The following is a 20,207-nucleotide window of genomic DNA, read 5'->3' as shown; positions in this document are numbered from 1 at the left end:
AAAAAGGGCTGCATCCCCTTCCCCTTGTAACCTTCTTTCCCTGGGGAACCCCAAGTAAAGTAGTGTTTGAAAACCTGGTGCCCACATAACGAAACAAAAATAATGTTTGTCTGCATAACTACAGTAAACATGACGGACCATGCTGACCAACACTACACAAACACGCACAGAGACATGCGCGCACACACCACACACACACACACACACACACACACCAAACCAGAGGACTTCTGGATTGCAGCTGGCTCTGCTCCATCTGCCTTAAGGCCCCAAAAGAGGGACTTGTCACCAGAATGGGGTTGGAAAAAGGCTGGAGCACTGTAACTCTGAGCCTATCTGAATTCCCTCCTCGGTCTCCGATTGGTTAAGATATAGGAAGAAGCAGCGCCCGGCCTCCCGCGGCTCCACTCGCCATTGGCTGGGAAGAGGTGGCAATCAGGGCTGGCCGAGGCTAGGGCACTAGCTCCAGTTCTGTGCTGCTCCGGGTGCGCTGTCGCCGCAGGAGTCGCTGTCTGGGTCCCTTCCGCGGCACCTTTGCGTGGAGGCTGCTCCCCGGGCTCAGGGCGCGGACATCATGGTGAGTGCTGCCAGGGCAGTCGGTAGAGCCTTACACCTGGGTCGGTGGACCTTGACTGGCTAGAGAGCGGGCTGCGCTGCAGGAGCTAGCCCGAGGCGCACAGAGCGGAGGGCCGCGAGGAACAGCGCCTTTGGTGGGAGGTGGGGACATCCGATCTGCTGGAGCGCTCCGCGCCTCCGGGTCCGAGTGGGTTCCCACCGCTCAACACCACCCACCCTCCGACTCAGAGCGATCCTGGGTCCCGCGTGCCGGGTTGGATGGGAGGTTCTGGGCTCAGGTCGCCGTGTGGTCCAGGTGGCACCATGGTGACAGGTGAGAAGGGGTAAGAAGATGGGGGAGGGGGCAGTGGCGCCAAGAATCCGATGATACCGCAGGTCCCCCCCCCTTAGGATAGGGTACCCCGAAAGAAAGCCTAGCCAGAAGGCGAGTGACAGGCCAGGGAGCGGGGTGGGCGACCGGGTCGCAAGGCACGGGGCCGTGACCGCGGTCTTTCTCTGCCCTGCAGTACGGTTTCGTGAACCATGCCCTGGAGCTGCTGGTAATCCGCAATTACGGTCCCGAGGTGTGGGAAGACATCAAGTAAGTGAACAGCCCTGCTCCCAGGGCCGCGCGTTGGCGCTGCGCCCGCGCCCGCTTCCCTGGCTGCTCCCAGCAGGGTCGTGGTGCGCATCCTCCGGTCTCCCCGCTCCCACGCTCCGGAGACCGGACTAGGAGAGGAGGGTAGGCCGGGGCGTGGCCGCGTGAACAAGCCCCTTGGGCTCACTGTAGCCTCCTCATCCAGGCTGAGCGTGGGAACACCCAGCCAGAGCCCTGTGGCTTTCGGGCCAGGTTCGGAGGGTTGGTGAGCTCCCATGCCGAAGGGCCTGGGGACTTCCCTGACCTCTGAAAGGTCTTGGGACCAGAGGCAGGAAATGAACACAAGATTTGCCGCTCCTTTGAGATTCACACCTAGTACCCATAATATGGTTAAATTACTTGGGTTTGCTATGGTACAGTAAGATTATTTCTCCAGTAATTCATTAGAAGCATGTATTTAACACAGGGGCATTTCCCCGTTAACTTCCCCAAATCACCCTTGTTTTGCTGTGTATTCTCCTAGTTTCGGTAGAGCTTGGAGCCTGGTATTAAAATGAGATCGGGGAACTCACCTATCTGAGATTTTAAGGCACAGGTCATCTCTTAAGGTTTTTGTGGGTCGAGGCTGGGGGCGGATGTGGAGGGTTGACTGGGAACTGAAGCCAGAACCTTGTCCATGAGAGGCAAACACAAGGTGCCCCTGAGCTACATGGCTGGCCTTTTGAGGTTTGAGACAGGCTCTCCATATATACGGCATAGGCTGCCCTGGAACTGCCAGTCTTCCTGCCCTCTCCGACTGCTGGCATTAGAGGAATGCGTCACTATGCCCAGCAGAGCATTACAATCTAAAAGAATTATCTTCCCCCTCTCTTTCTCCCCTCCCCCCTCTCTCCTCTCTCTGGTTGAAACGTTAACTCTTGTATATCTGAATGTTGCTACCAACTGTAGTAAAATCACACACAGGAATCACAACATTCTAACTGGGTAGGGACAGTGGTGAGCATTAAGAACGGCAGAGGAGAACACGTTTTTCTTTATTTTTTATTTTTATGAGTTTTCTTTATGACGTCACATGAGCCCTTGCTGTTTTTCTCAGCACATTTTTATTAGCAATCAATTTCAACAGACCTTACTGGGCAGTGATAGGATGGTGATTTTCTATAATTGTCTGTCTCCATAGAAATGACCAGGTCTATAAATTAAGTACCAGGCCCTCCCACCTTCCTCCAGCCCTCCTGGGTTTCAGCTTTAATTGATGTTCCGTGCGCCATTCATGTTACCCACATTTATAGTATCTCCTGGACACAGCTGCATCCTATAAAAAAGAAGTGCAGATATGGCAGTTATGATTCTGTCGAACTAAACTCTAAGGAGTAAGGTTGCTTTTGCGATTGCAATTTTCTTTTGACTTTATTCCTTCCTTCATAGTTTTGGTTTTCTGTGGAGACAGTTACAGAAAAGGCAGACATCAAGAACAAGCCCTTACAGGGTTAAGCCTTACAGGGTTAGGATATGAAGGCAGCGTGCACAGCCTCATGTATTAACGTTCCATCTTTAAAAGTGAAATCTCCAAAATTCATGGTAGATAAACTATAACAATGTCTGTGTTTAGGATTTCAAGAATACCATACCAGACTATGGTGAGTTAATAATCACTGTGCAAAGTTAATCAAACTTAGAATGCATATTTAACCATTATCAATGCAGGGAACTAGCAAACACAGAGATCAAAAATTTTACTTCATAACTCATGGAGGAATGTAGCAAACATGTTTATTTTTAAAATTAAATCATAAAGATATTTGTTTATGGTGACTATCATCTAAAAGTACATACAGTCTTTGATGAGAACTTAACTTCCAAATGGTGGCTGAAAGTAGTTACATGTTACTTCAAGTAGTTTGTTACACACACACACACACACACACACACACACACACACACACCTTCCAAGTTCTTGCTGTGTAGCTCTGGATGAGCAGAAATTACCATGTCAATGAAGCTGGCCTTGTTCCCACAACAGTCTTCGTGTCTCTGCCTCTCCGTGTGCCTGGATTACAGACGTGTGTTCTCACCCTGAGGTACCCTTGAGCAATAGTCTTAAGTTGGTTGGGTGATAATAATTCCAATCATCCAAAACACTTTGGTAAACATGAACGAGGTCATACGGGTGGTTTTATTTTCTCTGAAATTACCGTGATTCCGTGCCCTTGTACTAGAGAAGGAGAACTGGTGTTGGCTGCTTGTTTTCTCTCTTTAGGAAGGCATCCTTTAGTGGTGTCTCGGGTGCACTTTTGTATCTGTGCAGGGAGTCTGGCTTAGCTCTTTGCACCCAGAAGACCAAAACTGTTCCTTGCTGCCCTGCCTAGTTTCCCAGGACATTGCTGAAGCTTCCGGGAAGAGCATTTGCCTAACCAGCAGATGTTCAGGGGGGGAGGGAGATGTACCTACGGAAAGCCATGCCGTGAAGGTACCTCCTCCCTCCCAGCCCATTCTGGGGCACTCTCCGCATCTATTGGTCCAAGATGCTTTCAATTTTAACTTTTTATGGAAAACTGAATATATGAGGGAATTTTTATTGTTTCACCCTAATAAGAACCCAACTTTTCTATCTTCCTTTTTGATCTTTTTGTGTAAGTAAATACTTATAAAATGTCTTTAATGCTTTTTTTTAAGTTTAGTAGGAAGTAGGCATTCCTCTTTTATGACAAAGGAAGCCAAACACTTAATGACAAGTAAAACTCAATGTTACAGATTCCAGACAGAAAATTCTAGATGGCTAAGAGCAAAAAATACCTCCTTGTAAACTCGGTTCCCATGTACACTCTTACCAACAGCATCACCATTTCACAAGCACTTTGTCTCTTTTCAGAAAAAATAAAAATTGCCCCAGACCAAAGCCCAGAAAACTTCTGTTAAGGAGAGAAACAGAAAATATCTGTGTCTGTGACTAAGTCTAGCCATGGGTCATTGTGGATGTATCTTATTAACTCCTCAAATATAACAGTATAAACATGTAAACTTCATTGTTAGCTCCTGTACCAGGGACATCTGGATCCAGTATCCTCCCTCACTCCTGCTCTACACAGCAACAGAAGAGAGCAGGAATCTGCTTCAGATCTCGCTGTATAAATTCTGAATTTCAGATGATCCTCTTAAGTGATGAGAAGAAAATATTCAGCATTCATTCATAAAATGTAATCAGACTCTATGCATATTAAAATATCACTTAAATGCTTGCTAGGTGCGTCTCTGTTATCATGGTGCCATCCCGGTTAGTCCTACAATTGCATTGCATCAGTGACCTCCAAGATTCTCTGTCAACCCTGGAAAATATATGGATTCTGAAGCTGGATTGAAAAGGTTGGAAGTTCTAAGATGATTAAAAATCTATTGAAAACAAGTGACGACTGAAGACATAGCTCAGTGGTAGTATCCAACACACTAAAGAAGACAACACAACACACACACACACACAAAACCATCTGTCAGAAAACTGTACTCATTTGCCTGCAGGTGAGCTGGCCAGTGTATTGATAACATTGTGTCTGATTTTTCCTAGAAATCAGAGATAAGTAATTAGATACAAATGTTGGTGTGAAAGCTATAACATTCATAATAACTTTGTTATAGCTTTGTTAGTTAACAGATACTGTTGTCATTTTACTGACAGTCACCTTCCATGTGTTTTGTATGTCCTTGTTCAAGTTGCTACATACTTCACAGCTCTTCTTCTCTTTATTGTTAAGCTTATCTTTAATAAACATAGTTTAGCACTTCAGGCACTGAGGATAGAAAAGCAAATGATGTCATTGTTGCCTTGAAAAAGTCTAGAGATATCAGGATATTTTTAGTCTCATTTTTTTTTTTATAAAGCTTTCTTGTCTGTCACTCAAATAAGGAAATAGTTTGACTATTGGATAGCACGTCCTGATCCTCCAGACCGAAACTCATGTATGTGGTGTAGTTTGCTAATCATGAGTGATATTAGGGCCCCAACAAGCAATTTTTTAAACAAAACAGTTAAATGACTTCCCAACCTGCTTAAACTTTTGAAGTCTCAGCTGTATGTGTAAAAAAACAGAGAAAGGTAAGTGTTGGATTGTTGCAATACACTCTCTATTCTCTGAAAATGCTTAATGTGTTTCCTAAATAGCTGCTGAAGTAATGGTGTTTACTGTTTTCCATTTCGCTCTGGTAACTGGGTTTTTCAACATCTTCCTTCTGAAGTACACATGAAAGATGTGAAGTTCCTTTTGAATAATAGTAGCCTGGTTTTAGGGGTGTGGCTGAATGCTAGAAAGCCAGCCTAGCACTTCATACCCAAATAAAATACTAAGAACAATAATAGCCCATTGTGTCGACATGCGCTTCCACCCTGAGTGTTTCCTATCACACTGCTGCGAGTCCTCCGGCCATGCTCCACTTCCTTTATCCTTATCCCGTTCGGGCACTGGCTGCTCTCATTTGTCTTGAGTTATCTTCTGGCCTTTCTTCTTTCCTCTTGGTCCTCATCAGCTTCCCTTGCCCTACTCTAAAACAACCCTCTTGCCATGTTTTCTGTGTCTGCCTTATGCTCATCCTCAACATTCTGACGCCGTAAGAAGATGATTATTTCACTATGCCATCTACACTGAATTCTGCAAACCACTCTGTTGCCTGTCATCTCTTCTGCTTTTCAAAATTTTACATATGCTCTTAATATTGGTTTTATCAAAACAAATTAAATGAAGCAAAGTAGGGCATCCTCATGATTTGCCCTGCTTTGATGGGATTTCCACTTTCTTGATAGAATGAGTTAAATTTCTACATCTTTCTGTATCAGAGTTCAAGTAGGAAGACGGCTATGTGTTTTAAAATATGAATGGTATTTTGTATTATAAAGCTACTTAACTTTCTGGAGCTGTTTCCTCCATGTATTTTCAGCTGAGTGCTGTAACATCTATTTAAAACAGGAAGTGACTTTCCAGCTCAATGTGTTTGTCATTGTTGTCTTTTCATCTTTTCACTATGAAACTGCATTTTGAACAAATTAAATGACTGTCAGGAGTGTTGTGTGTAGGAAGCTGAAAAGTCACAACTTACTTCGAGGCCTGATACCAGGCTTCATGCTTCTAGAAATACTTGCCAAAGAAGAGCTACCTAATATAAATATAACATTCATTTTCTTATACAAAAGCAACCTCTGAAAAAAATTAAACAAATTCTTATAAAGACTAAAAATAAGTAAATTAATTCTGCATTAGGGATAATACCTTTTTCTGTAGAAAAATTTTCCAGTTAGTCTGGAAGCCAGAGGAAGAGACAATATGTATGTTTGCCTGATGCTGTGAACTGACTACCTAACTGAACCCCTCATACAGCTGATGGCGAGCTGTCTGAACTGGGTCTTCTAGAACCTGGAACACTTTGGGAGCAACATGGCACTTGCATAATCAGGAAAACCATGACATTTTTGATTGGTTTGTTTCAGGATCTACCGCAACCCCCAGGGGGTGGTCTTGGGGAGTCTTCATTGCCTCACAGTCTTCCTTTTGTAATGCATTAAATATATACTAGAATCATACAATCTTGGTGTGTGAGTTTGCATAATACAATGAGGAGTATAACTGAAACCAGACACCCCACACTTTCACTCTTTTATGTCAAGAATGGGTGATGGCAAACACTAGGTAAACATGGCTGCTGTCTGCAAGAGCGATGCCATTTGTATTCTCTCTCTGTCTCTCTGTTTCTCTTTTTTCTTCAGAATCAGGGACCTGGCAAATGTTTCCTAATAACATGCTGGAAGGTGATAGTTAGGGTTTGATGCTGTGCAGATGTCTAGGGAAAGCACACTTAAGGAAATGGGCACTCTAAAGAAGTATCTCTCCAGTGCAGTTTCCCGGTGATGGTGCAGACTTGAAGTCTTGCAGCTTTTGCATTTGCTATTTTGCTTCTGTGTGTTAAAGAAGAAATAGTGTGAAGATGGTGTCATTATTATTTGTATCTCTAAAAATGGAAGACATTTTTTCTTTATAAACTATGTCAAAGATGGTAAGATCTAGGGACGAGCTTTCTAGTCAAAGCTAATGTCAGTGTGTATCATCCCATTTACTCTCAGCATCCAACACTGTGGACTGATATCAGTTCTTTAATCATACTGAGATTTAGAGTGTAGAGCACGTGCCTTCAGACTGGGCTTCTTTCTCTCCACACCCCTCCTTGTTGTGTAACTATCTACCTCGCAGCTACTGATATGCCAAGGAAATGCTATTGCAGGAACATCTATGTCCAGCATTTTCTCTTTCTAGTACATGAGTGAGTTGGTACTTTTGCTTTGAGTTATTCCTCTACTATCTGACCCATTTCAGGGTCTAGCCTCCTTATTATTCTTAGGGGAAAAACCTAAGGATATGTTCTCTCTCTCTCTCTCTTTCTCTCTCTCTGTCTCTGTGTGTGTGTTGTGTGTCTCCATTCCTTCCCTTCATACGTCTATCTCTATTTCCCTCTCTTTCTCCATGAATGTGATACATACATACATATGTGAATTTTTTTTTACAGTCTGAGAGCATGTGTATGAGTTTATCATATATATGTATCTTTTCCCTCAAACACATAGCTAGTCACAGGGTAGGAGCTGGGACACATACTGCCAATTATCCCATCATGGGCTTTCTCCCAGGAGGAACCTGGACGCTCCTTTTCAGCAAAGACTGACTTAACAAGGGCTCCAACAATCTCTACATGTGTTAGTGTCTTCTGTGTTTGTTTTCACTTTTCTGGAATGTTCCATCATATGTACAGGTGACTTGGATTAAAATGTTTTGAAGGTGTTTTTATTTACCAACCATCGGGTGTATTAAAGAAAGCCAAATCCTCCTAAACATTGAGCAAATTGCCTGCTTTGAGAGGAGCTGTGACATTGGGGTGGGGGTGGGGCACAGAGGGGTACTCCCCAGGCAGGGTTGGTGGTAAAGGAGATCCATCTGTTTGATAAGGCTGTAAAAAGCCCCTATTTAAGATATTTGTGGGTAGCTTTCAGCGCTGCAGCCCTTGCTGCGATGCGTTTCCCATGTCAGGGCAGTCACAGTAAGAACAACAAGAGTCAAAAATGCACCAAGAGTGAAGGCATTATCTTCCTTAAAATTGAGACCCATTTGTCACTCAGCAGAGCATGAATGAATGACTCGTCAACTTACAGGAACCAGCCTTCAAAGCATCTCCAAAATGGAGGCTGATTCTAGATTTAAAGGGCCCTTCTCTGCTTTGAGCACAGTCTTCACGCTAGAGAATGTGGAGGATCAGAGACTTATTAAAGTCGTTGTATAACAACCATTTTCCCAGCCACTTACAGAAAAAAAAAAAAGCCACATGCAGTTTCAGTGTTGCCTACAGTTATTGTCTGTGGCTTCTCAGGGAACATTTTAATTTCCATAATGACTAGATGCAGCTCAGGGTTTAATATGCTTTCCTCCCTCTCTCCTGGGCATTCCTAGAATTCATTACAGCGAACAAGTCTGTGTGCACCAGTCATGCTTCGGGAACCGTGACTCTCGGGATGTGGGGTGAAAACGCCTGTCTGAAAACTGTAGAACTTTTCTGGCTGGAAGCTCACCTCTGTTTTACGACGTCAGACTGTCCCATTTCAGAGCAACCCTTTCATACCTGCAGGGAAGCTTCTTCACTTAAAGCCACAGCTGTCTGTCCCTGGAGTACAGTTGCTGGACAAGTGCAGGGTAGCAACAGCTCAGGGTAGGGCTTGCCGTCAGTCTTCTTTGTGTTCACACGTGAAATCAAGGGGTAGCTCCACAACAGAGTTGTGAGAATGATGCTTGGCCATTTTGGACACCTTCTATATCTAATTAATTTTCCTTAGTCATATAAAATATTCTTAATATGTACTATTAAGACTTGTGAAGTTGTCCAGAGTAGCTTGTTTTATTGTGTGTGTGTGTGTGTGTGTGTGTGTGTATGCATACATTGCATAGGAACTTTTGAAGAAGCAGATCTGTTTAATTCGTCACCTTGTTTTAAAATGTGTATATTCAGCAGCCGATAATTTCAGTCAACCCACAAAACACCATTCTGATAAAGCTGCCCACTACCTATTTTTAGAAGTAATTAGTGGATATGAAAGACGGGTTAACATCCCAACAACTATCAATCAGTGAGAATGAGCAGGAAATAAATTGCTCTAGGGCAAATATGTTACCCACCCATAACACATTACTGTTGAAGTCAACACAGAATGTGAGTCGATATCATTTTGTCCCCATATGAGAATTTCATTACTATTTTAAGTCATATAAGGGAGGAGAGTTTGCTTTTGTCTATTAGAATTCATAATTTTTACTAGCTGATCAGCAAAGTGCACACTTGCTTTCTTTTTTGCTGAATAGGGACTTCTGAGCTGATGATTGCACCTCTTGCCTCCCCCCTGTTCATTTCCTTTTCCTTCTCTTTGCCTTGCTCTTCTTCTTACTCCTTCCCCTGGATAGCTCTCCTTCTTGCCCCTTCTCTTGCCTCTTCCTCTGTACATTCCCTCTCCCTCCCCGTCTTCAGCTGCTGTAAGCTACCAAATGCACTAGGTGTGAAGTGTGTAAGACAAAGCCTGATTGTGCCAACTCTCAAAACAACTACAGGAGAGAGCTGAGGCTCTGCTGTACGAAAGAGCTTATGCTGTCCATGGGATGAACACCCACTTTGGGGAACAAAAGCTAGAGATATTAACTAACTAACTAACTAAATAAATAAATGTATGTCCAGAATATTTAATGGTAGAGAAAATTTCAAATTGTGGATCCCAGGGATGCCTGTGGTTCCCTTTACCTATAAACCAAGAACACAGAGATGGCAGGGCTGCTTCGTGGGAGGCAGAGGTTCCACAGAGTTGATGCTCAAGATGAATCTGAAGTAGCGAGTTTAGAAAAGCTGGTGACAGTACCTGGATTTGGGTCATTCAAGCTACAATGCCACATATAAAAAATAAATGTTAAGTTATTAGAAATGGCATATGTAGTAGATACATAGACATGTGTAGTCCATATTGGTTTTAAAGAAAATGTGCAACTGTTATGGGGCAAAAATGTAAGAGTTGGAGGACTATAAAGTACCATAACAATAGAGTCAAAAATGCACCAAGTACCATATATGTTGCTTCTGAAATCTGTCTACTAGCTTGCTTCCTCTCTTACATTTGCTGGTCCCTTCTGTGGTTTCAGTCAGGTAACAACTGAAGAAAAAATCATCTTCCAATCTATGGAGAGAGGGAGAATGTGTAGCAGAAATGCAATTAGGAGAGTCCTTAAAGTTTCTACCCAGTAACAAGGTGGGTCTGTCAAGAAGAGCAATGACTGAGAGTGTTGGGGGCGGAGTTCTGTCATGGAAAGCTCCTCGGGAGAGTGTTGGAGGGGTCTGTCTTGAAGAGTGCTGGGTTGAGGGTGTTAATCGCCTCACTGTACCACATGGAGGCTAAGGCATGAGGCAGTATGATGCCCAATCCAATTTGGGATGGTCAGGAAGGTTGTGGTGCTGAGCACTGACTGGACATCTCTGGCAGCTTCTGTAGGCTGTACTGCCTGCCTCCTCTTCCTGCCTGCTCCTGCTCAGGCTAATCTGTTAACCAGCCTCAGCTGGGAGTCTGTGAGTCTCTAGTTAGCGTTTCCACTGAATATGGAAGCAATCGGTCAATAAGCAGCAGAGAGGAAAGAGTGGGTTCCAGCTGGCTGGCTGGATGATGGCAGTCAGCACCTCTTTAAGTGGCAAGTGGCTTATCATCTCTGAGGGTCCCAATGTCACTATATGGAATGTGGAATTTCGCTGTTTCCTTTCTTCCTCATTCTTTTTCTGTCTACCTTGCCTTCTTATCTTGAACTATTTGTCATCCAATAACATAGTATGGAATTTAACATTTTTTTACATATTACTTATTTCTACCAGTTACAATATTGTAGGTTAGGGAGGGCTCATATCTGTGGTAGTTTTCTTTATCGAAATACCAAAATACTTTGAAAAAAAAAAGCCTGGAGCATAAAAGGCATTGAATATGTGTGGAAGAACTTCTGGGGCAGGGAGTAAAAAAAGAAAAACAAGCAACCAGATATTCCCCAAGGCTTCCAACATGAATGCAAATAAGGAGTTCTAAGTGTCTTAATTCAGTGGAATTCAGCATGACATTTCCACAAGAAGACACTTTCTGATCTGCACTCTGCTTACTTTGTCTTTAGCCCCCTCCAGGGAGCCTGGCTGAGGATGGTTTTAGGAAGGTATGATTAGGAGATAAAGGAGCTTGTTTCAATAAACAGAGAGAATGTATTGGGCTGGTTGGTGCTTGGCCCTGGCTAGCTCACGTCTCTGGGAAAAGCTGCTTCTCTATTTTATGCAAGGGCACCGTGGACTCATTTAATGGTTACTATGGATTGGTTGGTGTTTTATAGAAACTAAGCTTATTATAAAAAATTATATGACTTGATTTAATTCATTTGGAAGAGCAGAACATGGTGGCTATGGTGAATTTGTGTACATTTTATTGTAAACTTGATTAACATTGATGCATGTTTTATTAGTATATCTTAGGTCAGAAGTTTCTAAATTCCCATGTGGACATTAGCCTTGGTCCCTAATTAAAAAATATAATGAGAAAATAACAAAATTGACATAATCATGTCCTTCAAACCAGCCAATTCCATTGCTAGGAATTTATCCTGTTTCTATATAAAAATACAATTAGGTACAGATATATCCATCATAATATTATTATTTATACTTGTAGAAGAAAAATAAAGGCACTCTACCTAGCTGCCAAGACTTCAGTGTATTTAATCAATGCAAATTTATGCAGTCATGGTATCCAAGAGTATTTGCTGAACGTAAAAGATGCCAGCAAACATGACATCGAAATTGGCCACATTAAAAAGAATTGCTATTCAAGTGTGAAAAACTTGATATCGTACCGACAGTAGTTATTTCAAGCTAAGGAAACCTTGTTATTTCATTTTTAGTTTTCTTTCTTTTCTTTCCTGTGCTCCGTGGAGCCTTGTAATCAGCAATAAGAACACCTAGCCTGAATCACTGCATTATCAAAGGGCATATTATATATTCAACATTTTTCCATATTGTGCCAATGTATGGAATTAAAAAGGTGTAAGCTCTTTGGAGAACTATCTCCTTTTCACTTGGTGGTTGTGTAAGGCCACACCTAACATGTAGCTCAATAGTCGAGAATGCAAATATATGAAATTCTGCCTTCAGCAAAATGTACTGCCTTGATGGTTCAGAACATAAAGTCGTTAACTTTGTGTCGCCATAGTCCTGGGAGGAGCATTACATTCTGCTTTTCATTTTAGAACTGTTAGGTTTTCATGCTCATGCTATCTATATGATTTGCTTAACTTCACCCAACTAATAAATTCTGAGCCCAGAACTCCTGTTCTCCTGGTGCTGGGATTCAGCACCAATTCATGAAGTGTATGCTGTGAAGAACATAGGACGTCTCTACAGATATTTCCAAGTCAGGCAGCAGACTTGACACAGCTGGGAGGCCTCCTTTGAGTAAACAGAGAAAGCCGAGGCTGCGACTGGACAGCTCCCGAGGGAAGAATGCCTGTGGCCCGCCTTGAAGGTGCCACCGCAGCGGCGTCCAGGGGTGCAGGGGTTCAAGTGGGGTGGGCTGAGTCAGAGATGGCTCCCCACACTGTGTGCGAATGTCACACGGCGGCCGTTTGAAGGATGGCTTCCTCTGCTGCCTGGACTCTTACTTGAGAAAAGCAATCCAAATCCTATCAAAATAAATGTATTTATAGAATCCTGAAGACTGTTCAGAAATGATAACCAACATTTCCTTGCACTAACTGTGTCTGGTTTGAGCTACTGTGTTCAGTGTGTGAAAGATATATGAGAAGATTTGACCAGCCCACTCAGCATCTCAAACCTATTGTGTTTAAAACCTAACTCTTGATCTTATCCCAGCCGATCGCAGACAGCCTTTTCCAGTCAGCTACTGATGGTAGTTGCTCAGGCCAGAAACCTCCTTGTCATCCCTCAGGCTTTTCCTCCCTCAGCCCAGTTTCAGCAGGCTGTTTTATTCACCTGAACCGACACCTAGATTGAAGTCATTGCTCACACATCCTGCTTCCTCTCTTGATCAGTATTTTCACCTCAACATGTCTCTTCTCCTAGAGCATTTTGTTCCAAGATAAGAGGATTTTTAGTCTGTCTTGCTAAAGTCTGAATCTCCAGTTCCTAGTACAGAGGCCCACACCTATACGCAATCAATAAATATTTACTGACTATTTCCAAATTCAAACATCTTTGCATCGCGTTATGCCTGGGAGTGCTGAAGTATACTTGAATGTTTGGATTTAATTTGGAGAGAGGCATGTGGCAGGTTCTCCCCAAATAGCTGGGCTTTTAGGTACACAGTGTCAACTTAAGCAATTTTGCCGCCACAAATCCCGTTTCAGAAATAGATCCATTATTCACACCATCATGATTTTGGCAAATACGCTGACTTTAACTTTGCTGTCCACCCTTCTTCCATTTTCTTTTCAGGAAAGAGGCCCAGCTGGATGAAGAAGGTCAATTTCTTGTCAGAATTATATATGATGATTCAAAAACCTATGACTTGGTGGCTGCTGCAAGCAAAGTCCTCAGTAGGTTGAACATCTTTCTTGTTCTGGATTAACCACACAGAGGTCCATAAAGGAATGTGGGCTAAAAGATAATGGTTTACCATTACCCAAGGTGTTCACTGAGCAACTGTGTGGGGGCAACATGCTTGGGTGATGCCAGGCTGGGGCTGTGCTGAAGCCTACCCTTCCAGTAAAAGCTGTTTAGCAAACAGAAAATGGAAAGTGGAAATGCTCCCTCCCCTGTGCAAGGCCCCGTATGGAGAAGAAAAACAACTACCAATATTTCAGCCATACAAACATCAGTTCCAGCACCAGCCATAGTGACCATTCAAATGTAGTGTGCAGAAAACATTCTCAAATGTGTCTCATAATAATAAGCTATGTGAAACACTGGCAGAAAGAGAGAGGAGATTCACTGACAAATGAAATTCACAGATAAGGGCCATGGCTGAAAAGAAAGTGTAATTCAAGCAGCTTTCATGGAGTGAGGTTATTCGGAGTATTATTGTTCCGGAGGGCTCATGCATATGCCTGGACTGTGGGTTGCATAGAAGAGCATGAAATCTGAGCTCTGTTTGGCAGGATTCATGAATTAGAAACAAAACTAGAAGATTAATGAAAATCAAAACACACAGCAGTTATGAAGGAAAGTATGGAGTGAACTTTTAAAATACCAATTTTCAAATGTAAACAACTGAGACATTGTTCAGGGCAAGAGTAGAGCTAAAGAGGAAATAACACATCTTCAAGTTAGTGATGAATTAAGGCAACTTTGAAGGATGGTTTCGTATGCTCAGAGTCACTTAACGTATGTTCAAGCTCTATCAGTATATTTTTAATATATTTTTGCGTTTAAGGTATATATGATTGGCTGTGGATGTACAGAGTCATGTGTGTGTGTGTGTGTGTGTGTGTATGTAGCTATGTGTGTGTGCATTTAGATGACAGAAGTTGGTGCCAGGTGTTTTTACCAATCATTCTTATTTTTAGAAAATATTTTTTGAAAGTTTTTGAGATTATGCATCATTTCTGTTGCTTTCCCGCCCTCTAAGCCCTCCCATATACCACACACATCCTTCTTTAAATCCGTGGCCTCTTTTTTGTTTATTATTGCTTTATATGTGTTTTGTGTATTCTTAAATACTTGACCACAACCTACTCAGACCATATAATGTTTCGTGTATGTCCATGTTTTCATGTGATCATCTGTTATTCAACATCCTGTTATTATCATGCTATTCAATAACGTGTGCTCGTTCCAGGGAAAGACTGTCTCTTCTGCTCTCAGTGTTTCTTAGTTGTCTGCAGTTATTTAGAGTTGAACCCTAGAGAGTGTCCCAGACCCATGACATTAGCATGTGTATTGGTGTCATCCTTGTGCTGCTCCTGTTCTGTTTAGGCAGCCACGAAGGGGAGCCATACTTTTATATCATCAACGTGACTTTGATAATATGAAATCATCCATCAAAGTTGCCTTGATTTAGCTTTAAATTGAAAATGTATGTTAATTCTTTTCTAGTGCTACTCTTGATTCGAACAGATATTTCAGTTTTTTACATTTGAAAGTCAGCATTTTAAACTTCATGGATGTAGTTTCTGACTTATGTAGGAGACGCACTCTCACCGAAAACTACCAATTCCTCTGGATCCTACAGTCGTTCTGGTCCCTCTGCTGAGATGATCCCCAAGCCTTAGCAAGAGTACTCATGTTGTAGATACATCAGTTTGGACTAGGCTCCACAACTTTGCAGTTTGGTCACTTGCTTCACCTTACTTTTTGAGGTCTCTCAAAAAGTACGGTCTCTCACTGAACCCAGAACTCATGATTTCGCTAGGTGGCTGGTTGGTGTTCGAGATCTAGTGATCCACCTGTCTCCAAGCTGCCAGTGCCAGAGTGGAAAAGCTTACCACTGCATCTGGCTGTTAGTGAGGGCTGGGATTCCAATGCCGGTTATTGTGTGAGACAGGCCCTTTGCCAAAGACTCCATCTGTCCAGTTTCCTCACACTGTTTTCACTGAAGATGTATGAGATCTGTGTCTTACTAAGATTTATGTGAAAGTGGTTTCCCTAGAATTCTTTATTTTAGCAAAAATGAAAGGTTTGTATTTTCAATAGAAGATTTGTTGAATAAATTATTGCACTCATGTTGAATAAGATATGAGTCAAAATTAATACAGAAGAGGTATACACTTAAATTTTAGGAAATATTAATGATTACTTATTAAGAAAAATGCAATACATTAGGATTTATACTATGTTCAAGAAGTAGTTAAACGTTCATGTTTATATAAAGAAACGTTATTTTGCAGCAGAGTATATTATGACCTTTATTTATAGTTCGTGTGTGTGTGCGTGTTATACAGAGGTTTACGTTCCATAGCCCTTGTGGAGAACTTGTGGACTTAGTTCTTTCCTTCCACTTGTGGGACTTGGGTATCAAACTCTGGTCACTGAGCTTGGCAGAGCCATTTTGCTGACCCTGTGCCTTTGACTTGAGTAAATGGTTTTACAAAAGAAACAATACACTAAATATATCATCATAAACTATTAAATTTAAGTGTGTTACTATATAATTTGAGAAAATGGTCACATTGCTAATAGTGTGGATTACACCATTAACATGTTTGCACATGGTCTTCTCTGATTTCATTGTAATCCACCCATCAGAGATACTTTGTCTATTCTCCCACTGTAAAACACCATGAGTAACTTAAACCATTTTCATATACACTTGTGTTTATTCTTCTCATTGACAATCCTGCCTCTTGTTCTTTCCTCTTTAACCTACAAACCAGACCTCAATGCTGGCGAAATCCTGCAGATGTTTGGGAAGATGTTTTTCGTCTTTTGTCAAGAATCTGGCTATGATACCATCTTGCGTGTCCTGGGATCTAATGTCAGAGAGTTTTTGCAGGTGAGAAGTTTTAGCTCCTGAGAGCGAAGGCTCTCAGTGTCTGTTGTTCAGTTTGAGCTCTCAGCTGCTTCTGTTTAGCCAGCTGGATAAGAGTGTCTTGCTAGTGAAGAGGAACCCGAGTGAACATTCTCACGTAAAATCTAGTGATTGGACGGCCTTCCGTATATCCCACATTTTCTGTCGTATGTTTTCACAGTCTCTAGCTGTTAACTCTGCTTAAGCAAGCCTTCAGTTACTATTCTCCTGAAGTCCATAGGCCTATAATTGCCTTTAAGAAAGAATTATGTATTCTAAGGGTGTTGTCTTCTGCTTTTAATATATAATATGGTTTATTTATTTTTTTTGTAACATACTCCTAAATCTGAGGTCTCATTGGCAGTGTATCAGTGTTCTACCTAGGAGAACTAATTCCTTGCCTTGGAGTTTCACATTAGGTGATCCATCACAGAAAGAGACAAGAGGAAACCCTATGTCAGTTTCAGGTAAACAAACAACAGAACAAAAAAAAACCCCAAAACACCACCCAAGGCCTTTGTCTTACAGCATGAGCAGTTACCCTACAAGTCTGTACTTGGAAATTCCCCATTTGTTGAGGAGCTATTTCTGGACCGCCTGTGCTATTTTGAGCTCTGGCGTTTGTGAGACCCTCTGGATGAATGTGTGAAGGCTCAGCATCGGGGATAGGGCTGAGCACTTCTAACCTGGCTGCTGAGAGTGGCTGGTCCTGCTGGAAAATGATGTCAGCGCAGACCAGGCTGAACTGAAGCCCAGGTTTGAGAATGTAAACTCCTCCGAGGCCAGCTGCATTATTGATTTAACAGCCAAAATAAGAACTTTGGTGTTTAATCAAAATGTCTGTTGTTTACACAGGGACTTTTTTTTTTTATAAACTTAAAGCAGCATTAAATCAAGATGATTGCTGCTTTACAGTCTCCAGCTGTGGACTTACTGAAGTCCTCTTGTCCAAAGAAAGCCGGCCCTTCCAAATGAAAGAGCTGCTAATTATCGTCAAGCTGATGGTGTTTAAATTGATTATTGCAAATGGATTCTTCAATTATTTCATTTGATACTAAAAAGTGTTGGGAACATTAGAGTTTTGAATACAAAGTCCATTTTGTTGTTTTTGTTTTGTTTTATTCTGCTTGGTTTTTTGTTTTGTTCTGGTTTTTTTGAGACAGGGTTTCTCTTGGCTTCTCTTGGCTGTTTTGATTTTTGAGACAGGGTTTCTCTTGGCCTTGGTTGTCCTGGAATCACTTTGTAGACCAGGCTGGCCTTGAACTCACAGAGATCTACCTGCCTCTGCCTCCCAGAGTGCTAGAATTACAGGCATGCACCGCTATGTCCAGCTCAAAGTCCATTTTAAAAGCATTTTCATTGACCAGTCTCACCTTTCTAGAGAAGTTTAAAAAGTATGATGTATGTGTGTATGTGTTTGTGTAAATGTCTCTCTGTCTCTGTCTCTCTCTGGTGTGTGTGTGAATGTATCTCTCTCTCTGTATCTCTGTTTCTCTCTCTGTGTGTGAATGTCTCTCTCTCTCTTTCTTTCTGTCTCTCTCTGGTGTGTGTGTGTGTGTGTGTGTGTGTGTGTGTGTGTGAATGTCTCTCTGTTTCTCTCTCTTTCTCTGCCTCTGCCTGTGTGTGTGTTCGGGCTGGGTGGTGGGATGGTGGTGGTGGTGACTGCGGTACCCACATAGGCCAGAAGAGGGCATCTGTTCCATTGGAACTAAAGTCACAGGAATTTGTGAAGCCCCTTGTGGGTACTGGGATCTGACCTCTGGCCTTCTGATAGAGCAGTACTCATCTTGACCGTCTGCTGAATTTATCATGGCAGGGTAACAAGCGCCCACGACTCACTGCAGCCGTGTTTCTCTGTGCTCTCAGGAGTCTTCTTCCAGTTGTCCAGCCCCTAGCTAAGGAGCCTCCCCCAACACTTTGTAAACAGTTAATTATTATTTGACAATTTTGTGCATTATTTCATATACCCTGGTCACACCACCCAACCCTCTCATGTCCATCGCTACCAATACCCAACTCCTTCTCACAAGTCCCCATCTCACTCTCGTATCTTCCTATTTTGCTTTGTTTTATGACCTACTACATTTAACCAAGACTGTCCAAGAGGTCATGGGTATAAGCAAGTACCTACATCATTGAGGACACTGCTGCCCTCTCCCTTAGCAACCTAAACTTCCGGTAACTCATAACTCTCCTGGAGAGACAGACCGCTAGGGCCCCCTTCTTCGTCCATGACTGAAAGCTGACAGGTTCCGTCTAGAGAAGGTAACATGACTCCTGTGGGCTCAGGAGTGCACTGTACAGCTCTCACGGCCATCCTCCCTGTCCGGCGGCCCTCACATCCATTCTGCCCCCTCTCGTACGATGCTCCTCCAGCTGTGGAAGCAGTGACAGGTTCTCACAGCACCTCAATAGCTTGAACAGCCACAAACGTCCACATTAGCCGCTCGTGGCTGCTACACGCAGATTCTTTGAACAGGGATGAAGACACAACTAGTCTAATGGTAGGAAGCTAACAGTGTAGGTCGTCAACGTGCCCATTTAGCCAAACAGAAGTGGTGGCTTCACCTGTGTCTAGGGGTTCAGACCACAGCACAAGGTGTGAACTTTCACACTGAAAATGAGCTAAGAAGTAAGTCATCCAGTTTCAAAGGTGACGCAAAAGAGTAGAAAGTGGCTTATGCACAATTTAATATTACTAAAACATTAACATCTTTAAACTAAATATAAGTTTACGGTGTGTACCTTTAAGTGATACTGTGGAAAATGAAACTACATATTTTGGATACTATAAATTTTTCATTGTTTTCTACGAGTGAACTTTTGTCTTTCTAGTTTTGAAATTGTTTATTATGACGAATTTACTATGAAAAGATAATACATAGGAGTAGGTGGTTTTGTTATGGACAGGCTATCAAATAGAAACTCGGTGTACATTTCCTGTATCTGTCATTTTGAAGTAAAGCACCTGGTTTTCACAGATTGGCTTAAGATCCTTGCTTACATACAACATGTTTCTTCCAGAACAGATTAATAAGCCGCTCTTCAGGGTGCACTTCTACCACTCAGGAAAAAAGAATGAGACCAACAGAGCTTCGTCATAAAGAGAGTTCAAAGGGATTTCTTTCTTTTTCACTCCTTAATTTTAGTCAATAACCAAATATCTGGGCCTATCCTAAGTGCTAAATTTGGAGAACTCAGCCTTTCTGAAGATTCTCCGGAACTTTCCAGGAAGGGTCTTCCTTTATTTAGACACTGGATAGTCTCTCATGATTTGTACAAGATGCAAATAAACTCATCATATTCTTTTCTTCTTTGAGCCTTTGAGTAATTCTCATTGCTCACTGAAAGAATCCAGTGTGTGAAGTTTAAGACCATAGACATTACTTCTCCCATCATCCTCTTCATCTCTAGTTTCTCTTACACATACAGTTAAGCTTGACCTCTGTAGGATCTCTTATTTGTCAAGTTTCCTCTGAGGTTTGGCAATGCTCTCTTCCCTTCACCTGGAAC

General features: G+C 42.3%; 1 protein-coding gene across 1 annotated transcript in view; it reads left to right on the top strand.

The window, feature by feature from the left end:
- Nucleotides 1-427: 427 nt before the first annotated feature.
- The window catches only part of Gucy1b1 (guanylate cyclase 1 soluble subunit beta 1), a 45,758-nt gene continuing 25,978 nt past the window's right edge, over nt 428-20,207 (top strand). The window contains exons 1-4 of the mRNA XM_021663801.2: nt 428-577; nt 1,083-1,156; nt 13,685-13,785; nt 16,561-16,679. Coding sequence (XP_021519476.1) covers nt 575-577; nt 1,083-1,156; nt 13,685-13,785; nt 16,561-16,679 — 297 coding nt within the window. The 5' untranslated portion in view covers nt 428-574. The remainder of the gene's footprint in view (nt 578-1,082; nt 1,157-13,684; nt 13,786-16,560; nt 16,680-20,207) is intronic.

Source organism: Meriones unguiculatus, chromosome 2 (assembly GCF_030254825.1).
Source record: "Meriones unguiculatus strain TT.TT164.6M chromosome 2, Bangor_MerUng_6.1, whole genome shotgun sequence".
Lineage (NCBI taxonomy): Eukaryota > Metazoa > Chordata > Mammalia > Rodentia > Muridae > Meriones > Meriones unguiculatus.
This window is presented reverse-complemented; position numbering and strand designations above follow the sequence as displayed.